At 31.1% G+C, this 26,898-nt stretch overlaps 5 protein-coding genes across 8 annotated transcripts; 1 reads left to right on the top strand and 4 right to left on the bottom strand.

Moving 5' to 3' along the window:
- Window positions 1-484: 484 nt before the first annotated feature.
- On the bottom strand, window positions 485-2,437 carry LOC105774820 (uncharacterized). Its single transcript, XM_012597392.2, has 2 exons — window positions 2,202-2,437; window positions 485-1,592 (listed from the first exon to the last, which is right to left on the bottom strand). The coding sequence occupies exons 1-2, from the start codon at window positions 2,367-2,369 to the stop codon at window positions 1,047-1,049; spliced, it is 714 nt and encodes a 237-aa protein (XP_012452846.1). The 5' UTR covers window positions 2,370-2,437; the 3' UTR covers window positions 485-1,046.
- Window positions 2,438-6,016: 3,579 nt separating this feature from the next.
- Window positions 6,017-8,516, bottom strand: LOC105774242 (transcription elongation factor 1 homolog). Of its 4 annotated transcripts, XM_012596654.2 has the most exons (7): window positions 8,373-8,516; window positions 7,858-7,980; window positions 6,957-6,980; window positions 6,643-6,713; window positions 6,518-6,539; window positions 6,303-6,433; window positions 6,017-6,217 (listed from the first exon to the last, which is right to left on the bottom strand). In XM_012596654.2, exons 2-6 carry the CDS (start codon window positions 7,968-7,970, stop codon window positions 6,319-6,321), a joined length of 345 nt encoding a protein of 114 aa, XP_012452108.1. In that variant the 5' UTR covers window positions 7,971-7,980; window positions 8,373-8,516; the 3' UTR covers window positions 6,017-6,217; window positions 6,303-6,318. The 4 variants fall into 4 exon arrangements, with proteins under 4 accessions (XP_012452108.1, XP_012452107.1, XP_012452114.1 ...); XM_012596653.2 differs by having other exon boundaries at window positions 6,017-6,433; XM_012596660.2 differs by lacking the exon at window positions 6,957-6,980 and having other exon boundaries at window positions 8,373-8,509.
- Window positions 8,517-11,337: 2,821 nt separating this feature from the next.
- On the top strand, window positions 11,338-12,731 carry LOC105772168 (cyanidin 3-O-galactoside 2''-O-xylosyltransferase FGGT1). The gene is given in 2 exon segments (XM_052632337.1): window positions 11,338-12,380; window positions 12,382-12,731. Coding segments are annotated over 2 exon segments (1,263 nt in total). The 5' UTR covers window positions 11,338-11,382; the 3' UTR covers window positions 12,647-12,731.
- A 4,157-nt stretch (window positions 12,732-16,888) lies between these two features.
- On the bottom strand, window positions 16,889-18,821 carry LOC105771467 (ras-related protein RABA1f). The gene is made up of 2 exons (XM_012592935.2): window positions 18,350-18,821; window positions 16,889-17,469 (listed from the first exon to the last, which is right to left on the bottom strand). Exons 1-2 carry the CDS (start codon window positions 18,568-18,570, stop codon window positions 17,037-17,039), a joined length of 654 nt encoding a protein of 217 aa, XP_012448389.1. The 5' UTR covers window positions 18,571-18,821; the 3' UTR covers window positions 16,889-17,036.
- Window positions 18,822-20,858: 2,037 nt separating this feature from the next.
- Window positions 20,859-24,879, bottom strand: LOC105774872 (rac-like GTP-binding protein RAC9). Its single transcript, XM_012597439.2, has 7 exons — window positions 24,553-24,879; window positions 24,356-24,443; window positions 23,808-23,917; window positions 22,894-22,957; window positions 22,457-22,521; window positions 22,235-22,300; window positions 20,859-21,132 (listed from the first exon to the last, which is right to left on the bottom strand). The coding sequence occupies exons 1-7, from the start codon at window positions 24,652-24,654 to the stop codon at window positions 21,034-21,036; spliced, it is 594 nt and encodes a 197-aa protein (XP_012452893.1). The 5' UTR covers window positions 24,655-24,879; the 3' UTR covers window positions 20,859-21,033.
- Between the last annotated feature and the right edge of the window lie 2,019 nt (window positions 24,880-26,898).

Genomic DNA, 26,898 nt, shown 5'->3' with positions numbered 1-26,898 from the left:
TTGTGCTAGATCGAGCCGACTTGAAACAAGTTTGAACTTGAAAAATCTTTGAAATCTTTTTGGCAATTGATTTATTATTTATTATTATTTTATATATCAGAGTTTTGAAAAGAACAATGAACTTGAAAATAAATATAGGATAAAAGTATAAAATAGTCGTCCAACTATGCCTTTAGTTCTATTTTGATCATTTAACTATTAAATTTTTCGATTTAATCACTACTTTTTGAAATAAAATATTTTAGAACTAAATCGAAAAAATAATAGTTGGATGACTATTTTGTAGTTTACCCATAAATATATCATAAATTATTAAATAGAGTTAATATTTGATAATTAATTTCACAAGTAGGATTCAAATACTATCGCATGTCTTTTATGAAAAAATCTTAATTTTCTATTTTTATTAAACCTTGAAAGGTATATGTCGTGTATTTAACCCTACTTGTGAAGTTTTTAAACTCGAATTGATTCAATTCATATCAATCAAACTCAAAATCAACTTTTGTTTTATATCAACACAATGCAACCGAATATACAAATATATCAAAATTTATACAAATATACAACACTTTAAAGAAAAATATGAACAGTCCCGAACTCTGAACATTGTAATATCGTTGAAAGGAACAGTCCCTAACCCTGAATATGAACTGTAAAATAGATATAGGCTTAACGTAAAAAAATCAACATTGGGCAACTAAATCATGATGATTGCTTGTTGAAGAAGCTTTTTATAGGTGTTTAGATTTTGATGGTGATGCGGTGGTTTAGTGTTTGTATCAAGATAATAAAGGATAAACACCATAATTATTGAAAAGGATAACTCTGACCCTGAACATGAATTATAAAACGGATATGGACTCGATGTAAAAAAAAAATTTACTTATTGAAGAAGCTTTATGGGTGTTTAGATTTTGATGAGGATGGAATGGTTTAGTTTGTATCAAGATAATAAACGATAAACACCATGATTGTTGAGAATGATAACCTCGAACTTGAAAATAAACTATAAAACGGACATGTACCTGATTGTAAAAAAAAAATCAATACTGGGCAACCGAACAATTACTTGTTGAAGAAGCTTTATGGGTGTTTAGATTTTGATGGTAATGCAATGGTTTAGTGTTTGTATCAAGATAATAAAGGATAAACACCATGATTACTGAAGAAACAAACATTGGGATTGGTCCAAAAAACCAAAGAATCAAATCAAGAGCAAAATAGAGTGATCGAAGCCCAAGTGACCAAAACTCACCACCTCGAAGAACAGTTAATTTCACAGTTTCCATCGGTACTTCACAATTGGGTGTAGTTATCAAATAATTTGCATGAACAAAGTTCCTTGCCGATTGAACAAAGCAACAAAATGCAATGAAAAAACAAGTTAAAATGCAAATATATTTGATTGACATCGTGGATTGCCTTGTATCTCCATAGATTAAATTGCTTACGAAGAAATTATTTGATGAATTCCCGAGCCAAGCACCGATTAAAGAGCTTAGTGTTAAACAAACTGAGCATAAAAAGGTTGCAGCTGAGGTGTTCGACGCAATGACTGTTAGAGCATTGCTAATAGCTTCTTTATCAGCCTACAAAAATGAAGAAGGCAATAAATCAAACACATGGTGAACAACAAAAAAAAAAAGAAAAAAAAAGAAAAACTACACCAAGATTACTAAACTATTAATAAATTTACGTTTTCGTCATTAAATTATTAACAAGTTTACGTTTTGGTCATTAAACTATTCGAAATATTTTATTTAGGTCATTGGAATGTTAGCATCGCTGTTGCATGACTTTTTTTATTTGTACCACCTGCACCAATCGAAAGCTTTTATTTTTTATCCCTTTTGCAGTTTAGTTTTTTTCATACAATAATTTTGATGTCACGAATTTGCGAATTAAAATTCAAACAGTTTTATTTTTCAATTTTGACAGTGAACGTTAGCTTGACTTGAATTTAAGGTGTGTTCTTTTACTCGTCGATAATTATTAAACTACCGCATCGATTGTCGAATCGTCGTTCGTAGCTTTGCTAGCCAGACCATTTTGAAAAACAAATTTAACAATCTAATGACTTAAATAAAAACTTTTAAATAATTTAATAACTATTTTGTAATTTTTTAAAGTAGAATGACGAAAACGTAAACTAAAATAAAAGATGCGTTGATCGAGTTCAAAAAAGGAGTAACCATTACCTGCAATACTCGTTCGACCCAAGCTTCTTTATCGGTATTTTCAAAACCGATCACTGTTGTGTGAGGACGATGTATGTATCTATATAAAAGGAATAGATGGTAAGCAAACATGATGAGCAAACCAGCAGGGACTAAAATCAAATCAAGATTCTCCTTTTCGAAAGCCATTTGGGTTTATTTTTCTATTACAATTTTGGGTTGAATTCAGTTTTCAAAATGATTGTGATGAGTATATGTAGCAATTGATGGATTGGTATAACCTGGGAATTTTTGGATTGTAACTTGTTGTACAAGGGACATTCACAATCAATGCCTTGTAACTTACCAACTTTCTTTCCTAATTATTCTTCCAACTCGGGGATAAATATTAAATTTATACATAAATTTTGGTCTAATGTGTAACTTGATACATGAATTTTGATTTTGTACATTTATGTACACAAAACTTTGTTTTTGATTTAATTGTACGCATTTATGAAAATGAATACATACATTTATTTTCATATTAAATTAATATAATTGTTTGTATATGTAATATATTAACGTCAAATGGTACTCATTTGATAATATTAGTAATTCGTGAAAATTGAATCAAACCATAATTTTATGTATAAAATCGTACAAGATCAAAATTTATGTATAATTTTGATACCTTTAATTTCAAGTTAAATGGGTTTGTTTATTTTGTATATTAAAATATTACTTTAATTTATAATTAAAAATATTTATTTATCTTTACCATATTAAGATATTGACTGAATTGGTGGCAACTATGGTTGAATCCTGATTTCCTTAGGAAATTACCAAAAAAAAAAATTCTTTTACAAGGTAACAAATATTATTTTGAGGGTATTTATTTGATAAATCAAGAAAAATACGTACATATATATAAAAAAGAGATTTGAACATAAAATATTCAACTTTTCACTATTTCAACTTTACAATTACAACCAAATATATAACAAACATATAACTGATATGAATTTTAATAAGAAACTAAAATATTAAAAGGTTAATTTTAAAAAATATATATAACAAATTCTTTCGAGATTGAAACGGTTTTATAGGTTAAAGTCGTTCTCACTTCTTAAATAATGAACCGAATAAATTATTAGTTTTCGATTCAACCATTAATTGTTTGACCCACTCATTAATTGAGTGAAATAAAACATCTCTACTTTTTTATGCAAATATTTATAATTAAAAACACAAACTCAATTTTAAAAAGAAAATAATTTATACAAGATTTGACTCTACATGTTGGAAATTAGGACAATTTTATGAGTAGAAGTTAAAGGTTGCTTAAAATGGTATCTAATCTACAATTTAATTTGATTATTGCATTCAATTTAGGCCTTAAAATGATTGGGTCAGCCTCATCTTCTCTTATTTTTATTATATTTTTATGTTCTATGATAATAATATTGGAAACATGTGAATTTAAGTGAAGTTTTGGGAAAAGGGTTCTATCTTTGTCTTTTCTTTTTGGCCATTGATTTATTGTTATTATTGTTGTTACCCGAATTTGGTTTTAATGTTTAATTCGATATTTGAGGGGTTTTTTATATTTCAATTTGGTATTTGAGTTTTTTCAATTTGATACTCGAGTTTCTTTTGTCCCAATTACGTACCTAAAATTGGCTTCAATGTTTAATTTTGTATCTGAACTTTTTCATGTCCCAATTAAATACATATGTTTTTTTTACGGGAGCTCACGTATTAAACATTAATTAGGCCACATGATGGTGTTTGTTATAGGTACCAAATTAAATATTAAAACCAAACTCAAGTACCAGATAATATATAAACCCTATATATTTTATATATTGGGTTTTATTAAAAATGATAAATAAAATAAAATTGAAAATAAAAATAAAAACAATATGAATTATTAAATGGGTTAATATTTGAAACACCGTAAAAATTTTAATTCCATAATCGAATTCAAATACTACCACGTGTTGTATATTTTATAACTTTATTGATATAATGACAATTAATATTTTTAACTCCACAAATAAACTTAAAATTTATCAAATAACCTTAATTAATATTTTAAAATAAAAATTAAATAAATAAGACACATAACGATTTTTTAAATCAAATAATAATCCATTAAATAACTCAAGATTATTTATTCAAATTATTTACCCAAATGTGTTTTTAGGCTACGACAAACATCGAGGTCACCCTGCTCTTCTAATGGTCGAATTTTATTTTTATTCTTCTTTATGAAAAATATTTATAATTTAATCCTTTTATTTTAATTTGACATAATTTAAAACTTATTTACGGTATTAAATCAAAAGAAATAATGGTTGATTTAACCATTTATCTTTCATTTTTTTCTGAAGTTATTCGTACGGTTCTGTTTTTCACTTAATTACGTGGAAAAAGAGGCATTCATTGGCGAGCTTGATAGTCGATATGTTTCTACAGGGTTACGGAGTGAATAGGGGGCAACACGAGTGTGGCTTTTCCGATAATCGATAGTTGCAAAGACTCACTGCCTTCAGAAGTCGATGGAGTGTCGATTAACTTGGGACTGTTCTACGAACTGGTCGGATTGGCCTCAAAGGATGGCTTGCTTTAGGTGCTAAGACACGGGATGCCAGGATACCTGAATGTGAGGGAGCTGCAACTGCAAAGTCTCCATGGAATGCTGCTGGTATGTCTTGTTCGATATAGCTTTACTTGGTTCTAGTGGCAACCTTATCATTTACAGTGTGATTGCAGAGCTCTTTGATCTTTCGGTTCATGACTCTTTTTCGATGAACATCGTTCAAAAGAGGGAACAGAAAACAGGTCTTTCACAGATTACAACGGCCGTGGTTTGCATGTCCAGAAAGCAAGTCATGAATGAATTCGAAGGACTGAAGAGATCATATTATATGGATCCACAGACACTGAACCGTTTCAAGTGGCACTATTACGAATATGAAATCAACAAATGTGATGCTCGTGCCTTGTATAGGTTGGAATCGAAGCTTGTTGATGGTAAGAAAAGCGCAAAGGGGATATCAGCGAATGATACAGACACAGATGGGAAAACTCACGGTGGAGTTCCCATGCAATAACAAGTGCTGCGTCACAGGAAGGGCTAAGATTAGTATGAAGGTTGGTGTCGGAAATCCTTATTCCACTCCGAATGTGGTTATTATCCAGTCAACACTGTAAGCAGTTATTATCTAACATAACCGAAGGAATTCGGATAAAATCCAAAGTAGCTGAATCTATTCATCTAGTTCTATATATGCTGAAGCATTTTAACTAATAGAAGTGGGAGCTTCTGCATGCTCACCAGTCCTTTCTTCGGGTTTTCATCATAAAGAAAACCTAGTCAAGCTCTTATAAACTAATAACCAAGAATTCAAATATTTAAAAGACTTCAGTATGGTAAAAGTGCCATGGAGGCCCATGTAGTAGAAGTTGGATTGCATTTTGCCCCCTCTACTGAAAAAATGGGCAAATTAATCATTGTATATTAGATCAAAGAGCAAACTGGTCATTTTATTAAAAATTCCATTCATTTCTACTGTTAAAAACTTATCCCTGGACATCAACATGGGATACACGTGGCATGACATATGCCACTATCTGGTTATTCCATCAGCCATACCAGTTTTTTATAGTATAAATAGATGAAAATTTTTAATAGAAACGATTAATTTGTTCTTTGATTTAATGTGCAAGGACTAATCTGGCCATTTTTTTGAGTAAAAGGGCAAAATGCTATCTGACTTCTAACACAAGGGCCTTCGTGGTACTTTTACCACTCCAATATCTAACAAAAATTATCATCTATTGGATTTGGATAGCAAAGTTCGAATAATTAGTAGATAATATAATTAAAAGTTGCAAATATCCATCCAATACCATGCCTAATAGGTCATAGTAATATTTGCATTACATCAACATGCATTATAGTTCATACAAAACGAAAACATAGAATATCTCTTCAACCATGTGGCTCCTTCACCATTCAATCAATCACTTAGACTATTCATTGTAAGATGCTGTTGAATGTGCATATCAGCATAATAAGAATGATTGGTCATGGGAGCTAACATAATTACAGGCTTAGCAAGTTCTAAAACATACCTGGTTATGGTAATTGCTAATCCCAATCGCAGGTCGAAACCCGTTTTCTAGGCATGAAACCTTCGTCTTGGTCTCCATCATCGTCTTCAAGGTTGTTAACCCGTTCACATTCATCGACCCACTCGCTGTATCTGGAAAGTCATGAGAAAGAATAAACATACAAGAGAGATCAAATGAGGGAAACAACGAGTAAACACCGGATCAATTGCACTTACATGTCTATTGCTTCTGTCAAAGCTGCAAACAGAGAAACAAAAAATAAACATAGAAGAGTTAAAAACATGGATGCCCAACATAGTTTTTCATCACAATTACAAAAGTTAAACAGCATCATAAGTACCTGTTATAACAGTGCTGAAGCTTTCCTGGCAAATCCGGCATGAGGCTTCGCCGATCAAGTTCTTCATGTCACTGGAATAGATAAACACCAACAACTTAGTAAACACACAGGGGTGTCTAAAATGAAAAATTTTCCATTTAGGCACTTTAAAAATTTTAAAATTTCACATTAATAAAGGTAAAATTGCACTTTGGCCCGCTTAAAAATGATAAAAATTTGATTTAATCCTTTAAAAATTATAAAGATATAAGCTATTAAAATGATGAAATTGCATTTTTACTATCGTACAAATTACAATTTAATTTCGGCCCCACCTAAAAAAATTTGCTGGCATTGCCCTGTAAACACAACCATAACATCTTTCATTAATGTTCTGGATTAATTACACCAAACATCCCAAACTATGACTTGAATTTTAAATTAGTCCCCAAACTTTAAAACATTCTAATAGAGAGCTATTAAAGTATCAATATTGTATCAATCACATCCTTCCATCAACATAAGGGCATTAAATGTTAGCTTGGATCTGACGTGAACGAAATTTTAAACACATTTATACCTATACCATGAACATCTTCTCTTTGACATGTTTAAAAAAAGCCTCCTAAATTTTTATGACAATTTTTTTTAACAGTGTCAAATTCAAGCGGTTCATATATTAGGTAATGTTTAAAATTTGATACCATGTTTTATATGTACTCCACATCAAGGGAAAGCCGGAAAATTGCTTTAGAGAGGGCCAAAGTATAATTTATCATTATATTAATATGTAATTTCATAAAATTTTAAGGGGCTAAATAGCAAATCTACTACTTTTTGGGGGCCAAAGTCATCGCCTGCACCCTTTGCCTTCGCCCCTGCACTACATCAGATTTAAGCTGGCCATTAATGCGCAAGCTGATGTTAGAGCCTGATTAATGCGATACTTATCCTTTGAGACTCACTTAGAATTTAGAACATTTTGAAGCTTAGGGTCCAATTTAAAATCTAGGTTATAGCTTGAAGACGTTCGGATCAATTACCCTAATATTTTCTATTCAATCTTCATAAAAAAATAATCTACAAATTCTAATGATCATATAGACAAACATCAAGCCATTCCTTTCCTAATCATCAAATAGAAGATTTTGTTTCAAAATCCCCTTAGTTATTAAATGAAACAAAGGGTAAAATTCCTCATAAAGAAAAAAACAAATAAAAGAAGTTTATACTTACAGGCGGCATTCGACACCGGTGCCATGGTTACAAAAGGGACAACTGAAAACGGTATCAAGCTTATCCATTCGCTTCTTAGGAGCAGGCTTTGCTCTTGATTTCCTCTTTCCCATCCTTAAATCCCTTCAACACATCAAATTTCAACCAAAATCAGCATGAAAATTTCCAGAATTTTGCAACAAATTTAAAGTTCTTACCAGAAATCAGATTCAAATTTCAAACCCTAGCAAATCATTCGATGCTTTCTTTTCAAAGATAGATAATCAGGTTAAGCAGCAAAAAAAAAAAAAATCTATTTTCTCAAATTTTCTTTCTCCGGAAGAAAAACGCAACAGAAAAAATAAATAAAATTGAAGCGAATTTCAAAGGCTTATTCAAATCGATAATGAAAATATCAATCATATTTATCCAAAAAATAAAATAAAATTCTATTTGAAAAAAATAAACGAATGGATAAATAATTTAAGGTTTGAATTTCATAGATGAACAAAAACAAACTGAAAATTTGAAATTACCAGAGATTGATTCCGATTGGCGTGAAGTGTGAAAAATGGGAACTTTTTCCGGGATTTTATTTATCGTTACAGGTAGACAAAGGTAAAAGTATCATGGAAGTCCCTGAACTAACAGTTAGATTACATTTTGCCCTCTCTAATAAGAAAATGGGCAAATTAGTCCTTATATGTTAGATTAAAAAGTAAATTGATCATTTCTGCATTGAATGTTTTTATTCAACAATCATCCGGATCACCTATTAGCTTAATTCTAATATTCCCTTGCACAAAGAAGTAATTATAGCCCCAATACTAACCCTAATTGTCACAAATCACCTACCCAAATACCTCATAATACAATCAAAAGAGTGTTACAAAATAACCATAAAGAAAACACAACAAAGCTATCAACAAAGACACTCCAAAATTGTTCTCTAAACAACGCCCAAGCAGCCTATTTATAAGTTGATGCAAGAGTCCATCCAACAGAATTTTGATAAGCTTTAAACTCCTATTTATTCTCAGAAAAATGATCACCAAGATAGAAAGCCTCGTAATAAATCTCACGTAATCTTGCATAAAACTCAGAAATAGTTTAATTTTCAAACATTTTAAAATTTTGAAGTTGGTAGTCAAAATTTGGACAGTAACATTCCCTTTATGTTATTTTGCAAAATAGTCTATACTTCATTTGTTGATTCACAAGAAGAAATCATTTGGATGTGTGGTGCCATCAGTAACCGTCACAATGGTTGAGTCCACTCATCTTCATTAGCTTCCCAAGTAGCTTCATTACTAGACATAATGAAAGCTCTCATACGAGCCTTCTAATATGCAAGTTTTTTGAACCAAGTATCAACTGCTATCGACCAATTAAACTACTTTCTCTTATGAATTCCATAGTTGCAAACCAAACAAAGGATCACCTTCAAACAACTCTTTAAATCCGCTTTGATACCATTTGAAAAAGCATTCGGTTTGCACTTGAAAAAGAATTTCATTCTAACTATTATTAAAGTAGAAACAAATAGAAATATTAAATGCAAAGTAACGCAATAAGAAAAGTAGGGAGAGAATTAACACATGATATCATTAACACAGTTCCCACACAACAGTCATACATTTGCAGAGCCTCGCCTAGTGAATGATTTTATTCAACAATCGTTCGGATTATCTATTGGCTTAAGCCCAATCTACCCTTACACAAAGAAGTAATTGCAACCCCAATACCGACCCTAGTTGTCACAAATCACTCACCCAAATACCCCACAATACAATCAATACACTCTCCAAAGAATACCTAAACAAGTTCCCAAACAACTTCAAACAGTTTAAAAGATAATGATAAATACTCAATCCTTATTCGATAGACTCATAGCTTCATTAAAGAGATTAGTTGAAGAGTTATCCTAGCCGAACAATAGGAATGTTTTTGTAAAATATGCCACCATTTTATGGACCATACTAAGCTACCAATGTCGGGCCCAAAATCTCCCCATGGCCCAAGTAGAAAATCCATTTCATTCTAACAATACAAGGAACGAGCAGGTAAAAAAAAAACCCAACAATCTCCCATTTGGCATTTTTGACAAAAATTTTAACGATATTAATAATTCTTTAAGTTTACATCAGTATTCTAATTAGAATAAAAAATTTGGACTAACTAATGACATTTTAAATATTGAGGTACCAAATTATGTCAACAATTAAAGTATAAATAGTAAATCTCAAATTTGAGATTAGTATAGGGACCAAAATTGAAATTAAACCATTATTGTTAAAAATGTAAAAGGAAAGAAAAGCAAGGACAGGTATACTATATAATCTAAAAGTAGAGGCACCATAATTAAAATTAATCCATTATTGTTAAAAACGTTAAAAAGAAGAAGTAAAGACCAATGTAAAAGAAGGCCTTCCTTTTATATATAGTAGTATAAATTATTTTTAATTTACTAAAATAAAACTAATAATTGATTAATACTATTCATAATTAATAATATTTTTTTACCTAAATATTCCAATATTTTAGAGAAAATATTATGATTTATGTATAAGAAAGGTAATATTCTCTTGCAACGAAGTCACTTATACCTTTTGTTGACATTTGAGTGGAAGAGTGATTACGGCTCTTGTCAAACACCTATATAACATTGGTTCGAACTCTTTCATCCTCTATTCCTTCGCCCTTTATATTGTATTCATAAAAAAAAAAGTCACGATTAATAGCTTTTAATATTTATTCTAATTAACTTTGTTTTAATGTTAATTTCGATATTTGTTTTATAAATATTTTACACAAGTTAAAATATTGCAATAACATATTAAAATTTTGAAATTTTAAATCTTAATCACAACATTCTTAAACAAATCTAGTAATTTTTTTTTGGTGATAAATAACAAAAACCAAAGTTTACATCAAATTATAATGATTAAAAGCACGACTCGTTTTGTCTTGTTGTAAAACCCCTAAAACTTCATTGGGAGCATCATCGAAAACTTGTAAGCTTGACTTCCGTGCTAAACTTAGCTTAGCCAGCTGATTTGTAATTATGTTGTCTTTCTCAGATATATACCTAATCCACCACTGACCTTCAGATCTTATAACCTGTTGAACCCTCCTAAGCACAGTGATTCCTAAATCTTCCATCCCATTATCAGTCAAGGCTTGGACCACCTCCGGATTGTCAAACAGAATCGTGGCCTGTTTAAATCCTTTACTAAGCAGGATAAGTAACCCATCTAGAATACCCTAAAGCTTAGCCTCAAAATGAGTGCAAGTTCAATTCTTGAGGCATAATTGTATGTTAGACTGGTTTTTTTAACAAATGTAATTTTAAAATTTCAGCTTCTTACCAAAGTTGAGTACTTAGTTTTTTATTTTGCAAGAAACCAAGCATGGTTATAATAAAGAACAACACAATAAGTTTCTAACCATTGAATTACACAAGCAATTTCAAGGATTGCATTTAAAGCACTCGAGTTTGTCTAGAATTTGTATTTTTGTGGAATATAATCACAACACTCATCAATTATGGTAGGGAAAACTTTTCGCATTGCAATGTATCCATGGGTTGCCATTGGCCATATTACTCCATTCATTCATATGGCCAACAAACTAGCACAGAGAGGTCACAAAATTTCTTTCTTTTTGCCAGCCAAAAAACTAGGCAAGGTTGAGGCTTTCAATCTCTATCCGGATCTCATAACCTTTATGCCAATCATCGTTCCACATGTTGAAGGTTTGCTTATTGGTGCTGAAACAACAAATGATGTTCCTTTCCCCTTCCATCCCCTCATTATGAGTGCCATGGATCGCACAGAACCAGATATTGAAGCTTACCTTCGTGAACTCAAACCCCATTTTGTCTTCTTTGATTTCACTTGTTGGATGCCAGCTTTTACTCGCAAGCTAGGCATAAAGTCCGTGCTCTATTGCATCATTAGCTCTGGAACTATTGGCTATCTTCTTAGCCCTGCAAGGAAAATTCTTGAAAGAGGTTTAACCGGGCTTGATCTCCTCAAGCCTCCAAAAGGTTTTCCATCTTCAAGTATAAAGGTACGCATGTTTGAAGCTCAAGGATTAGCTGCTGTAACAACAATGGATTATGGAAGTGGTATTTCATTCGCGGAACGCCATCTAAGGTCATTTAGTGATTGTGATGCTATTGGTTTCAAGACATGCAAGGAGATTGAAGGGCCTTATTGTGAATATACTGGAAACCAATTTGAAAAGCCAATGCTCTATGCTGGTCCGGTAGTGCCAGAGCCACAAAAAATGGTGTTAGAAGAACGACGGGAAAAGTTATTAAGCAACTTTGAAGCCAACACATTGATATTTTGTGCCTTCGGGAGTGAATGCGTTCTGAAAGAGGACCAATTCCAAGAATTAGTTTTAGGCCTCGAGCTAACAGGTCTACCATTCCTGGTCGCAATAGAAAGAGTAAATGGAAGAGGGTTCGTTTATGGAGGTTGGATGCCACAACAACTGATCCTAAGGCACCTTTCCGTGGGGTGTTTCGTGACTCATTGCGGGCTCTTTGGCAGAGGCTATGGTGAATGATTGCCAATTGGTGTTGGTACCCCATGTTGGGGACCAGATAATTAATGCAAGATTGATGGCTGGAGACTTGAGAATTGGAGTAGAGGTTGAGAAAGGTGAAGAAGATGGATTATTTACAAAGGACGATGTTAACAAGGCAGTAAAGGCTCTAATGGATGATGATAGTGACTTGGGGAAAGAGATAAGGGCTAACCACGCTAAATGGAAGGAGTTTCTTTTAGCATCCTCAAATTAGATGTAAAATTTTGAATCAATGTTATGTTATTACTTAAATTTCATTTTCATGTTAAAAATTTCATATAAAACTTTTATTTGATAAATGGTCGATGTGTAAATTTTCATGTCTGCAAAGTCTTACTTGAAGGGTAGGACGACCCGAAATTATATAGTGTCGAAAAATATAGTTTAGGAACCCTATTTTCGTAACTCGGGTTTATAAATATTAAATAAAAATATTTATAGAATTATTATAAAAATATATTGAATTTTGGTTAAGTAATTTAATCAAAAAAGTAGTTAATTAGAACTTAAGGACTAAATTGTAAAAGTCCAATCACTATAGAGTTTTAATTAAGAAAAGAACTAAATAAAAATTAAGCAAAGGTCCAAAATACTAATTAAACTATTTCTAAATAGGTGATAGTGGATGTTGATGGAAACTCCACTAAGTGTGATAAAATAATAATTTATGTTAATTAAACCATGATTTAGTAATTAACTTAGGTTTAATTAAAGTATAAAAAGGGGAGCTAGTGGAAATTCATCATCTTTTCCACTTTCACCATTGTCCACCATGGGAAGAAACCAAAGAAAGCTTAAAAAATTCTTCCTACCATTTTGCCATTAATTTGGTAGGTAAGATAAGCTATTTTCTTGTAATTTTATGGATTTGTGATCATGGGAGCTTGATTTAGCTAGCCCATGTACCAATTTGATAAACTGTCAACTTTTTAGAAAGTTTCCATTGTTGATTTATTGATGAATTAGGCTTGAAATTAATATATTTTGAGCTTAGATTATGAAAAGGACTAGATCGTAAATTTAATTTAATTTTTTGTTAAATTTGTTACATTAGGGACCAAATTGAGTAAATGTAAAAATCTATCATGAAGTTATGATAGAAATATAAAATATAAGATCCCTAATGAGAATATGTGAAATCGAATTTTAATCCGAAGATAGGAATTGAGAGATATGCTTGTCCTGAGTTTAGGGACTAAATTGAATAGAATAAAAAAATATGTGTGGCTTTGTACTTAGATGTGGATTGAATGAAGTATGGTATTTTCTTATTTATTGAATTATCGATCGTAGCAAATGTCGACTCCGGGTCATCGAGAAGGAAAGGAAAAGCGAGAGTTATCGACGAGTGACGCGAGATATTGGTTTGTGCTTTTATGATTTGAGATTAATTTATTCTCTCCATATTCATGTCATACCACATTATTGAATATTGAGGTGAATTAATAATGATCATATGCATTGTTTTTCTTTTATTGATATTAATTGCCAAGAGAGTGGACCTAATTAAATAAAATGGAAAGTATTATGATTTATTAGGAACATGATGTGTAATATGAGAATGGATTGAATATGTTATATGGTATGAGTTAATAGTGTGTTGATGATGAATTGGAATGAAATTGTGATATTGAATGTGAAATTATATATATGAATTGGATTGAATTGAAATGAAACGAAACAAAATAAATGATTATTGTGTGATAAATACAATGTACATGGTACAAAAATGAAAATGTAACCGAATATAGGGTATGACAGGTAAATGTGAAAGTTTATAGGGTATGAAAATGCGAATATGGATAATTACATGGTATAATCATGTAAAAATGACTGATTATAAGGATGAAAATGAAATATGTGTGATTGATGCCCATGTGAACTTAGTAAAATGTTAGGATACAATTGTCATGTCAATAGGGTCATATACGTGCTTGTACATAGATTATTATAGATTATAACGAGATCTAGCATTTGTTGTAAATCCTAGGGTAATATAACGAGATCAAACGCGGATCCTCGGGTAATATATGATATAGGTTTAGCCCAAATGGGTAACTTGATAAAAATTTAGTTTGGACGAGTAACTTGGTTCATTTTTGTATCCAAGTCCGTTTTACTAGGGTTTCATAGGGTGAAACATTATAATTGAAATTGGAAACTTGGAAATGTGATGAAATTGAATTGATAAACCAATTTGTTATTCCATTGAAATGAATTCTGTGTATCCCTTCCACATGGTCTCAACCCTTTTATATAGCTTGACCACACGACTGTGTGACCCCTATTTTACAATTTTACCTAGAAATTTGTGATATGTTCAATTTAGTCCTTGAATAGTCCCCGAATTATTTTTAGGGTTTTATTCATTCAATTGAGTCCCTGATAATGTAAATATTATGGAATCTGTGAACTGATTGACTAAATTATTACTATTATATGCATGATATGTGAATGATTCATGCCTTCTGTTATTGTATTTTTGATAAACTGTTACTATTATTATCGTTTCTATCTTATTGATTGCATGTTAAGCGTGCCTACTACTACTGTTGAACCGAATACATGTTTAACCACATTTATTGTTTCTGCACTGTTCTGTTATGAGCATGTCATATTGAATAGTATGGGGTGAGACGATATATACGAAGGAAGTACTGACAGTTTAATAATTTGCAAACATTGGTAGTTTATCCACAACTTACTAGCAGTTTATCTGCAAACTTTTTATATGAAAATAACGGTAGTTTACCCACAATTTTTACTGACATTTTATCTGCAAATTACTGGTGGTTCATCCAAAACATGGTGTGTAGAGATGGATGAGTTCTGAGAAACTCTTACTGTGGTGTGTAGAGGAGTTGGGTAGGATCTTTTCTAATAAACTGAAATTGCATTGACATTCATAAGCATGTACAATAAAACTGAAAATTTTGAAATGTTATACTAATGTGTTGAACTGAAAAACTGATATTGTGTATGTTATGTTCTCTGTATTGCTATATCGATGGTAAATGTTCTAAGAACTATTATTATGTATATTTTGTTTATTATTTTGCATTGATTTTCTTGTGTTTAAAATTGCACTGAGCTTCTTAAGCTCACCCCCCTTTTAAGTCCATTCTTTACAGATAACCTATAAGGTTAGGTCGGACTCAACATTCAGAGGGCTTGTCTTGGATAGGTTTTTTTTTCAATAAAAGGATTTTAGACGTATTATTTATAATTTCTGTTATTTGGAAACTGTATTATTTTATTTGAACTGTGACATGAGACTTAAATTTTGGGATTATTTTGGCATGCATGACATTTAAAGTTGATTAGGCTATTGAAATTTGGAAAAGTAATTAAAGATGCATGAAATTTGGTTTTAAAATAAAAAAACCTAATCGATTATCACTTTTCCATTGTTATAATTGTAATTTAGTTATTGAATGGTAAATAAATTGAAATCAACTAAGTTTTCAAAAATTAGTCAACATTACAAAGTAAATGTTAAAACCGATCAATTTTCGAAACTCGTAAGTTTTAGTGAAAAAGAGGTATGAAGCTAAGCTTTTTTTCAAAGGTAAATAAATGTTTTTGAAAGACTGTTTTATAAACTCTGACAGTTTTTTTAAGCCATTTCGGTGGCTAATGTAGCCTTCAGAATTCAGCTGTAACGTTTAGGCAGGGTTAGGGAAGTTACAGGTTGGGTATGAGATGTTACAAAAAGTAACCCATTATCAATATGTATTACAAGTTGTGATTTAATTTCAACTCGTTCACCAAGTTGCAATCTCACTCATACACATTAACTAAATCACTCTCCCCCACTAAGAATTTCTCATTGAAATCTTAGTTACAAACTAAGCAAAGTGATCACTCTTCCCTACTAAGAGTTCCTTCTTTATTATTCTTAACTCGTAGTTGTTACTTCCTATTCAATAAAATATACGATTAATTGTTAACATTATTAAAATTATATTTATAAAATGATTAATATTTTTCATCGAATTAGTAAAGTATTTTAGTACCAGAATTTTGTTAGCTAGACCATTAAATCATTCTATCTACCAAATGTATGCCTTAGAATTACACATCTAACAATCAAATGATCAACTGCATAGATAAAACTGAAAGCCATTGAAACAACCACATGTCAATATTAGGAGTGAGCAAAAGTTGGTTATGATCGACTTAAATGGTTGATCTGATTGTCATCAAACAAGAGGATTATGATGATTAATTTGATTTTTTAGGGGTAAAATAAATTAAGTCGGTCGATAATGATTAGTCGTTAAGGTATAAGACTAGAAAGTTAAGTCAAATTTTTAAATTTTTTAATCGAATCGACCAAACTGGCTGATTTCTCTCCTCTAATCAATGCCACTTCTTCACTTAGAAGAGATGAGTAAGAATCTTTCGCTAACAATTGGAAGAAATTTCCTTCTTATTTCAATTTTTGAGAAAGAACTAGCTTTGCAAACTAAAAAGCATATAGAATTTGTGTTTAAAGCATAATCCAAAGAATAATTTCAATTTAAATACATTGTTGATGTTCTCTTGTTTGTGCTTTCAAAGGGATAAGAAAAGTTTTGGAAGATGAGACTCCATCTCCATAATTAAGCCGAGCAACATCCAGCTCCTTTCACAGCCGATACATCGTCTTTAGATCCGACATTGATCGTCCGACCTTTAGGTAAAGCTGCCGGATCATCTCCGATGTCAAGAGCTTTCCTGCTCACGACACGATAGATCTGGGCCAACACTTCGGTGAAGGCATTCTCAACATTAAAGGACTCGAGCGCAGATGTTTCCATGAAAAAAGTGTTCTCTCGTTCGGCAAAAGCTTTAGCATCTTCGGCTGCAACAGCTCGCAAGTGACGCAGGTCGGCCTTGTTCCCGACTAGCATAATCACAATGTTTGGATCAGTGTGGTCTCGGAGTTCCTTAAGCCACCTTTGTACATTCTCGAACGTAACACGACGAGTGACATCGTAGACTAGTAAAGCACCGACAGCACCTCGATAATATGCACTGGTAATTGCACGGTACCTTTGGCAAAATAGCATAAACACAGAGAATTATTTAGGGGGAAGAAATAACTTCGGAATCAAATAATATCCTTTCATCCTCCTTAGCACATAGTAATACCAAATTAATATGAGAATTATTTATAGACGTCATGCTTTCACAATTGCATAAACATCAAACTCGATAAAATAAAGGAGAAAGAACAATGCAATTATTATTATTGTCTATTGAGTCTTAGCTCGATTGCGTTAAAAAAAAATCCTCCTGTTTGATTCGATTGCGCTAAAGTGCATTATCCTCCTATTTATGGGTTGGGAAGGGACTATGAGTAGTTCTAAGCATTGTGTTAAATTATATATATATGATCAGAGCCTATAATGATATTATAATATTATTTTGTAGATTTTTTTTATTTCACTATTGATTTACAGAATAATTCAAAATTAAAATGCTAATTTATCAAATTATAAGACATTATATATTAAACATCCGATTTAAAATTTATTAGTAGCAATAAATGAAAATGTTCCATTTAATCAATATGAGATCAAGAGCGAATTTAAGTGGCAAGTAGGAACCTTGGCTTCTAAAATGAAGTAATAAAATTATACTTTAACCCTAAAATAGAAAATAATCTCTCAAAATAAGAAATCATAAATTAATAAATAATAAATTTATGTTTTGAACCTTACAAAAATTTATAATTAAATTCCGATCCCTGTATCACCATTTAACATGCATTCAAAGTGCCTATCACGTAACAAAAGAGCGATAATAGATCAAAATGACGTCCCGATTATTAGCAGATTTGAACCGATTTGCAAATTCAAAAAAATTCGAAGAAAAAAAAACAAAGATCCCAAAACTCATATAAAAAATTCACAAAAAAAAAAAAGATTACCTTTCTTGTCCAGCAGTGTCCCAAATTTGAGCTTTAACAACTTTATCATCAACATGAATGCTACGAGTTGCGAACTCAACACCAATGGTGGATTTAGACTCAGCGCTAAACTCGTTCTTCGTAAATCTAGACAATAGGTTGGATTTTCCAACACCAGAATCACCGATCAACACAACCTTAAACAAATAATCATAATCATCATCAGCTCTATAAGCTCCCATTTCCTCTCTGATTGGATCCAAAAAAAGAAAAAAAAACTCAGAAAAAAGAAGGAAAAAAAACCCAATATTAATTGGGTATCTTAATTGTTATGGTTAACATTTAGTTTTTAATTTGGTGGTTCTGGGTTTGGGATTGTTTGGTGTGAAAAAAGAAGAAAAAAATAGAAATAGGGTAAAAAAAGCTTGGCAAAAATGGCTATGATTAAAACAAAAAACTAACCTCTTTTCACGAGATTTTTTGGAAAATAACTTTTTTGTGTGGGCAAAAATTGTTTTGATTTAACCATCTATGATTTATTGAATGGTTTTTGTGTATTGAGATAATAAATTTATAAAATAGATTCAATTTTTTGGCCTTTAATAGTGTGTTTTTAATTAATAAATTAAAATATTTTATTTTCGTAACACAAAATACCTCTATAATTAATAATTGCTATTTTTTTTTCCACTTTTCGATTCCCTTAAGGTTTGGTCTCTTTATTGGACAAGAATAGTATATAGCACATATTATTATAATTATTATTATGGAAACCTCACGTGAAATGAACCTTGAGCATCAAGTAATGCCATGGCATATCTTAGCTAAGTCATCTCTGTCATATATAAGCCGTCACATGGAACCTTAGACCCATTAATTACCTGACTATATTAAAATGTCACATCATCGAGATAAGGTATAACTTTACTGTCAACCAACCCAAGATAAGAGACCCATAGTAGAACACTTTGAACCCTTTTCTCCAAGCAACCCTGAGTATCCTTTTAATTCCCTCAAAACCCACCAAGAACAGCGTTTTCTGCCCCAATCCAGGGTGAACTGCCACCACCACAGCCATCTACTTCTCCTTGTTGATTTTGTTTGTCAACATTATTATTATTGGTACATATATAGCTTTTGATACAAAGAATAAGCGTGGAGGAGATCGTGGTGAAGATTAGAGGTTGATTCACCTTTAGGAGCATAGAGTCGTATAATGTTGATAGTAAGGTAATGTGTTAGGTGGGCACAGGGAAAAGAGATCAAGAGAGAGAGAGGAGAGAGCTAAAGAAGGTGCATTGTCCGTTCCTCAAATATGAGGGGGTTTGTATATGGATTGATATCATGGGGAACGTGGCAACTCCTGGTTGGCCAACTAGTCCTTTCAAGGGTCTTAGTTAGGTGGATCATGTGATATGGCTCAAGTTATAGGGTATGTAGGTGACAAGTGATGATTGTCCCATTAAAATAACTTGCTTGTTAGAAGCTTGCATATTCCCTAAGCTCTGACAAAATAGTGTTCATAAAATAGGAAATCTAGCGAAACCAGTGGTGTTTTGCTTCAAGGAAGTTATTCTAATGGCGAAGGTTACCATGTACAACAATAACATACATTATTTTGATTATTGTGAATCAAAGTTGTCAGAATTGGATTGTACAAATTGATTAAATTGAGAATCAAATGTCCAATCATGACATATAATAAGAAATAGTCAAAACAATTTTGAATAAAAAAACGAAAAATCAATTAAAAACAAAAAAAAATGGATTTTTTGTTTTTAAAAATTATTTGTACCAAAAAGAATTTTGGGTTTTCCATTATGTTTTTGGGTTAAATTCCAAATCATTAATGTTTCATTTTTTTAACTTTTTAGTTTGTAATATCAAATAATGTTTTTAGTTCTAGAATTAGTCCCTACATTCTTGGGTACAGAATAAATTTTAATAAAATATTTATTAAAATTATTATACTTGTAATAATATTATTAATATTGTTATACTTGCATCTCACGGGTTTACTTCGCGACTTGGTGAACCACCTCGCGAGCTTACTTCATGGCTCCCGTGGGCACCCTATAAGAAGCTCCTCACCTCACAAACCCAACAATCAAGCGAACACACACTATAGGGATTACCCCTCTAATAGGCGTAGAGGATCTATCATTTGTACATCGCATTTACCCGTTACTTTAATATGACAACCCAATAAATCGACTAAGCTTCAAGGAATACGAAACAAATAAGGTGGTGACATGTAGCACATCGAGAAAGACTGATGGTGTCATATATAAGATACCTCAAGGCCCAAAAACAAGGATTTCTCTTTCTCTACCTATCTCTCCTTTCTAGTCACCTTTCTTCCTCCAGAACACTCATAACACTTTCTACAACTTTTTGCCCACCGAAAGAACCATCAGACGACCACGGTCTTTACTTGGTATCAACAAACACAACAATGAATTTAAATTTTATTATGAACAAAAAATAAATGGAAAGAAATAAGGTAATAACAATGAATGAGTTTAAACTATTACAAAAATATATTTTTTTTCTTTTTATACATTACAAATACCATTGCAATTTCAATCTAATCCCCTTTTAGAGATCCTTCATGGTTACATATGAAATTTTATGTAAAAAAAATAAAAATAAAAAACAAAAAGTATATAGCAAATAATAATTTGATTGTAATGTAGAATTGAGGTTCAAAGGAAAGCACATGATCTTCTTTTTATAGGTTTTCTCTTTGGTTTTGGTGGCCTCAATGCTATCTTTATTGCAACATCAAAAACAGCCTTCACATTCTGGACCAAAACCCAACAAAGCAAAGTTTATTAGCCTTTTAAACATAATTTGATGCTCAAAAGCAAATAAGTACATTTTTAAGGAAGTTCATGTAGAGCATAAATCGGTTAAAATCGATTTAATCGACTTATTCAATTAAATCGAATTTGGTTAGCTCGGTTATATCGATTAAAGTCTCGTTTATTTTGTTTTTGTCAATTTGTTGTTAAAATTCATAACTAAACTAATAAACTTAATTAACTAAATTGATCAATGATAAGTTAACAGTTTGCTCACCCTTACATATAAGGCAAAAGCCCAATGTTAAGATAAGCCCATATGACCCTAACATGAGATTAGAGGTGATCATGGGCCGGGCCGGGCGGCACGTCCAAAATATGGGAGGATTCGGGTAAAAATATAGGCCCGAACCCGGCCCAGCTCGGGCCGAATATATAATAAGTATATATTTTTTAATTTTTTTAATTTTAAAATATTTTTAAAATACTTTTTTATTTTTAAAATAAATTTTTGGTGTTTATTAAAAAAATAGGCCGGGCCGGGTCAGGCTCGGGCTTAGGATTTTTTTCTCTGGCCAGGCCTGGACAAAATTTTAGGCCCATATCAATTTAGTCTTGATTCTAAAATTTTTTAACCCTATTTACACATTGTGTAATTTGATTTTTATTTTGTTACAATTTTGCTTTTCTTTGTAACATTGATGTTTAATTTTAAAAGAATACGAAAAAATGAAAACTATTATCTTGAATTTTTTGGTGTTTCCATTTTTTTATATATATTTTCAATCAAATTTAGTTGATAAACTTGTTTTTTTAGCTATTTAGGTAAAAGAGTCACAAAGAAAAGCAAAACTAAAAAAAAAAAAAAAGACCAAATTACTCAACGTGTAAATGTCAAGGGTTGGATTTTTTAGAATCAAGACTAAATTGACACAATATATAAATGTTGAGGGTTAGAGTTGTTATAATGTCAATTTTAAAAGTTACTGTCGTTAGCTAACTGATGACCAAATAAAACAAAATTGAATAGTTGAATGACTACTATAGTTTGCCCACCTGATTCTACTAACAAAAACTCGATAAATTGTAAGATAAAGGGTACCTGTTGGGTTTTGGAGCTGCACTCAATGTAAGTAACTGCACCTATCATCTTCTTCAACTCCTCACCCTATTCACCATTATGTATAAATAATAACATAATTGTTAGGTCATCGTAATGTGTCGATGTCGAGTTAATTTCAATCGATTGATATATTCGCTTTGTGCTGTTTTTTTATTACCGAAAAAAATAATTATTTAAGCTTAGATTTTTAATTTAACTTGCCTGAGATGTTGTTATTGATATTGCTCCTGGGTTATCACTCAAGAACTGCTTGTCATCTCTTAAATCTGCATTTCAAAATGTAAGGCCTAATTGAACAGGGTTTATTATGTAAAATAACATTGCAAACTATTTAAAAATATTCTAAAAATGGGTCAGATTGAACCGGCCCAGAGTTGAGAAGTATAAATCAAAGCTCCTTTGAATCGGATATAGATTACCCTATTCATAAACACCTCTTGTCCGGTTATTGTAGTATATTCTCTCTTTTTTTCTAAACTTGGGATAGTTTCGAGCTAACCCGAATTAAAAAAATTTTGTTCAAGACCCAATCGAGTTTACGAAACTAAGCAAATAACCCAACCCTTGGACCGTCGAGTCTCAATCTCAAATCATGTGTGTAGTTATTTAAAATTTTAAAGGCAAGAGATTAAGCTTACCTAGTTTGGTTCCAACAAGCACAATTGGCACATTAGGAGCATAATGTCTAAGCTCGGGGATCCACTGTTAGCCATGAAATTCAATGTTTATGTCATAAAATTGAGTAATTTGAAGATAAATCAAAAAGGGTATAATGGTAAATTTAGCCTTCAACATTTATTTTTTTTGCCAATTTGACCCCTTGTTCTTTTTTTTATTATTAGAAATTTGGCCATTAACCTTTTAAAAAAAGTTAAATTGATTTTCTTCAATGTAATTGTTGATTAAAACATTAGTTTTTTAACGATGTTGGTGGGGACAATGGCGGAGTCAGGGGGCTCGTAGGGCCCCGGCCACTTAAAATGGAAAATTTTCCATTTAGGCTCTTTATAATTTATAAAATTTTAAATTAGTAATGGTAAAATTGCAGTTTCCCTCTAAAATGATAAAAAAATGATTTAGTCTTTTTAAAATGACAAAAATATAGACTATTAAAATGGTGTGTATTTTTACTATCGTAAAAATATACAATTTAATTTCGACTCCCGTAAAAAGAATTTCTGGCTCCTCCACTGCGTGTGGAAACCCGCATAATAGTCCACGCATACTTCATGTCGACAAGACTCTATTTGTCATATATGTCATGTTAACAAATAATCTAAAATTTATAAAATATTCAAAGAACAAAAAAAGTTTATAAATATTCAAAAAAAGAAAAAGAATGAAATGTACGTGGATTGCTATGTTGGCTACCACATTTAAAAATTTAGCATTTTAATCAGTATTTTCGTTAAAAAACATAAATCTAACTCTCATTAAAAAATTGAGGTTAAAATTAGTTCAAAAATAGAATAAGGATCAAATTGACAAAAAATATAAATATTAAGGACTAAATTTATCATTATGTCTTAAAAATAAAATGAAATGAAATTACCTTTTTGTGAACATTTTCATAACTGGCCCTGCTAATAAGAGAAAAGGCCAACAAAAACACATCAGCTCCCCTATAACTCAAAGGTCTTAACCTATTGTAATCTTCTTGGCCTGAAATTCACAAATTGAATGAGATATGTATATGTAAATTGCAATTCAATACCAAATTATCTCGAACCCGAATCCAAAATTATCTGAAACTGAAACAATTCGAACTTGAAATAACTATAACCCAAAATAACACGAACGACTAATTCGAAATAACTTGAATAAGTAATTCAAATTTGAAAAATTCCGAACTTATAACGACTTGTTCCAGAGAAATCCAAGCCTTAAACAAAAGAACCGAACTCAAAATTCATCAAACTTTAAAACCCAATCTAATTTTTTTTAAAGATAATATATATAAATATTAATATAAAATTATTTTTTATGGATGTGTTAGTTTGGCCTGATAAAAAGCATACATATAAGCTCAACCCAAAATAAGCCGGACCGAACCCGATTTGAACCGATATTTTCCTCGAACCATAGAGTCAATGAGCTTACCGGCAGTATCCCATAGGCCAAGGTTCACTGTGCTGCCATCCACCACCACATTAGCACTAAAGTTGTCAAACACTGTGGGAACATAGTCCTATACACCAAGAAAGAAAAACAAAAACACATTCCATTATTATCACTTTTATAGCTCGGCTCGACTTGAATACACCACAAAATAACAATCAAAATGACCCCATCGTTACCGTTGGGAACGTATTGCTAGTATACGAAATAAGCATGCAAGTCTTCCCCACCGCTCCATCACCTACTGTGACACACTTGATAAACCTCGACGTATTCATCATCTTCGGTACAATGGCAACGGTGACAACTTTTTCGATGACTTTAAACTCGGTTAGATATGATCGAGGAAGAAGATGGTGTTTGGGGGGGGGATTGTGAGGTTTATATGAATTGAGGGGTTGGCTCCAAACTTTAGAAATGATTCAAAAAGGAATGGCTTTTGATTTCTTCAAGTGGAAGAACATTATTAGAAAAAAGAATGGTGATTAAAGTGGGTTTGGTGTTGGGGGGTGTTAGTTGGTGGATTAAGTGTTGTGGAAGGGATGGCAAAGAAAATTAAAAAAGGAGTTTGCTTAATTAGTGTTCTAAAATAACTAACTTTTTAGAGACAGATATTGCTGATAGAAACAGTTATGAACCTCGAACATGGATTATAAAACAAAGGGGTAAATCCAGAAATATTTTACGGGTGAGAATTGAATTATAATTTTTTAAGATTTCAAAATATAATTTAATTATTTTTGAAAGGACTAAAATGATTGTTTCCATTTTTTCGTGACCAAAGGGCAAATTTACCATATTTTAATTTTTTGCTTGCCCCCCTTTAAATTTGCATTAGGAGTGTTCAAACGGTCAGTTCGGTTATTAACCGAACTGAACTAGTATTCACCAAATTAACTAAACTATATAATTTTTTAACCGTTAATAAAACCGAAATTTTTTTCAAAAAATTTTAACCGAATCAAAATATTTCGGTTAATTTGGTCGGTTAACCAAATTAACCGAAATTTATATGTTTTTATCTTTTGATTAAAACAAGTAAAAAACATATAAAAATACATTGAAATTAACCGAAATATATGTTTTTGTCTTGAAAATTAACCGAATTAACTGAAATTTTATGTCTTGAAACACTACATAAGTCTTGAAATTAAAACATAATTAACACATTAATTATTAAGTTTGGTTAATCCAGTTAATTTAGTTAATTACCCGATTTTAAATCAAATTAACTAATAACTAAAATTCCAGAAAACCATTAACCAACCTTCGACCGAACTAAATTCTACCACCGACCGATTAACATAATTAAATTGATTTAGTCAGCTAATTCGATTTTAACCGAAGTTTAAACACCCCTAATTTTCCCTACATAAAACATATATAGAGGATACAAAAAATATCAACTTTTTCGTAGTTATTGGTTGAATGACAAAATTTTTTTTTTGGTAAAATTGAAGTTTTAGTTCATATTAAATTTAGGGTCTGAATTTGGAAAATACATTGCCCTTCTTATAAAATAATGTTGGCCCCTAAACGAGATAATTAGGTTCATTTTGGTGCTTGGATTTTTTTTAATCTATTTTAGTACTTAAATTTGACAATTAAATTCATTTTGATCCTTAAACTTGAATTTCATCAAAATTTGACGACGTGACACCCTAAAATTATATAATTTTAATTTTCGAAGGGCAAAAACAAACATAATTACCCAGATCATGGATAAAAAATTACATAACCCCAAAAAAACCCAACTTTTTCCTTCACAAATTAGTGTAGTTTTGAGTGAGAAACACAATGATTAACAATTTCGGTGCTTTGTGCTTTATAAAATGGCTGACCTCATTTTAGCTTTGCTTGCCCTTTGCCCCCACTAATATTTTGAATCTTCAAAACAAAGAAGTGAGAGACAAATAAAAAATGGAATTAGTGATGATATATACTCATCTTTACGTTAAGATTACCTTTCTACTTATTTTATTATTTAGTCCTCGATTGAATTTTAATTTGGTTGATATTATTACGGTTAGAAATGTTTAAACAGTTAACCAAATCAAATTAATTGAATTTTTAATCCTTTAATCATTAACCAAACCGAACCGAAATTTATATATTTTATTTTTCTTTTAGTGTTAAAACAAGTATAAAATATATCAAAAAATTGATAATGTTCATTTGACTGAATTATCCGAATTAGTAATAGTCTAATACATATAATATATAATATTTTAATTTTAATTTTAATTTTCTTATATGATGAATTACATAACATATAAACATAAAAGAAAACTAACATATTATAAAATTAGAAAATGAGTTGTGTTTGTTTGTAGGAGTGTTCAAACAGTCGGGTCGGTTATTAACCGAACCTAATTACTCGAAATGTAAAAATTTTTAACCGTTAATTGAATTGAAATAATTTGGTTAATTTGGTCGATTAACCGAGATTTATATGTTTTTTCTTTTGATTAAAATAAGCATAAAACATATAAAAAAATACATTGCTAATGTTTATTTTTTATTAG

The sequence above is a fragment of the Gossypium raimondii genome, chromosome 6 (genome assembly GCF_025698545.1).
Source record: "Gossypium raimondii isolate GPD5lz chromosome 6, ASM2569854v1, whole genome shotgun sequence".
NCBI classification, from domain to species: domain Eukaryota; kingdom Viridiplantae; phylum Streptophyta; class Magnoliopsida; order Malvales; family Malvaceae; genus Gossypium; species Gossypium raimondii.
The sequence above is the reverse complement of the archived record's forward strand: the minus strand, read 5'-3'. Positions and strand labels throughout refer to the sequence as shown.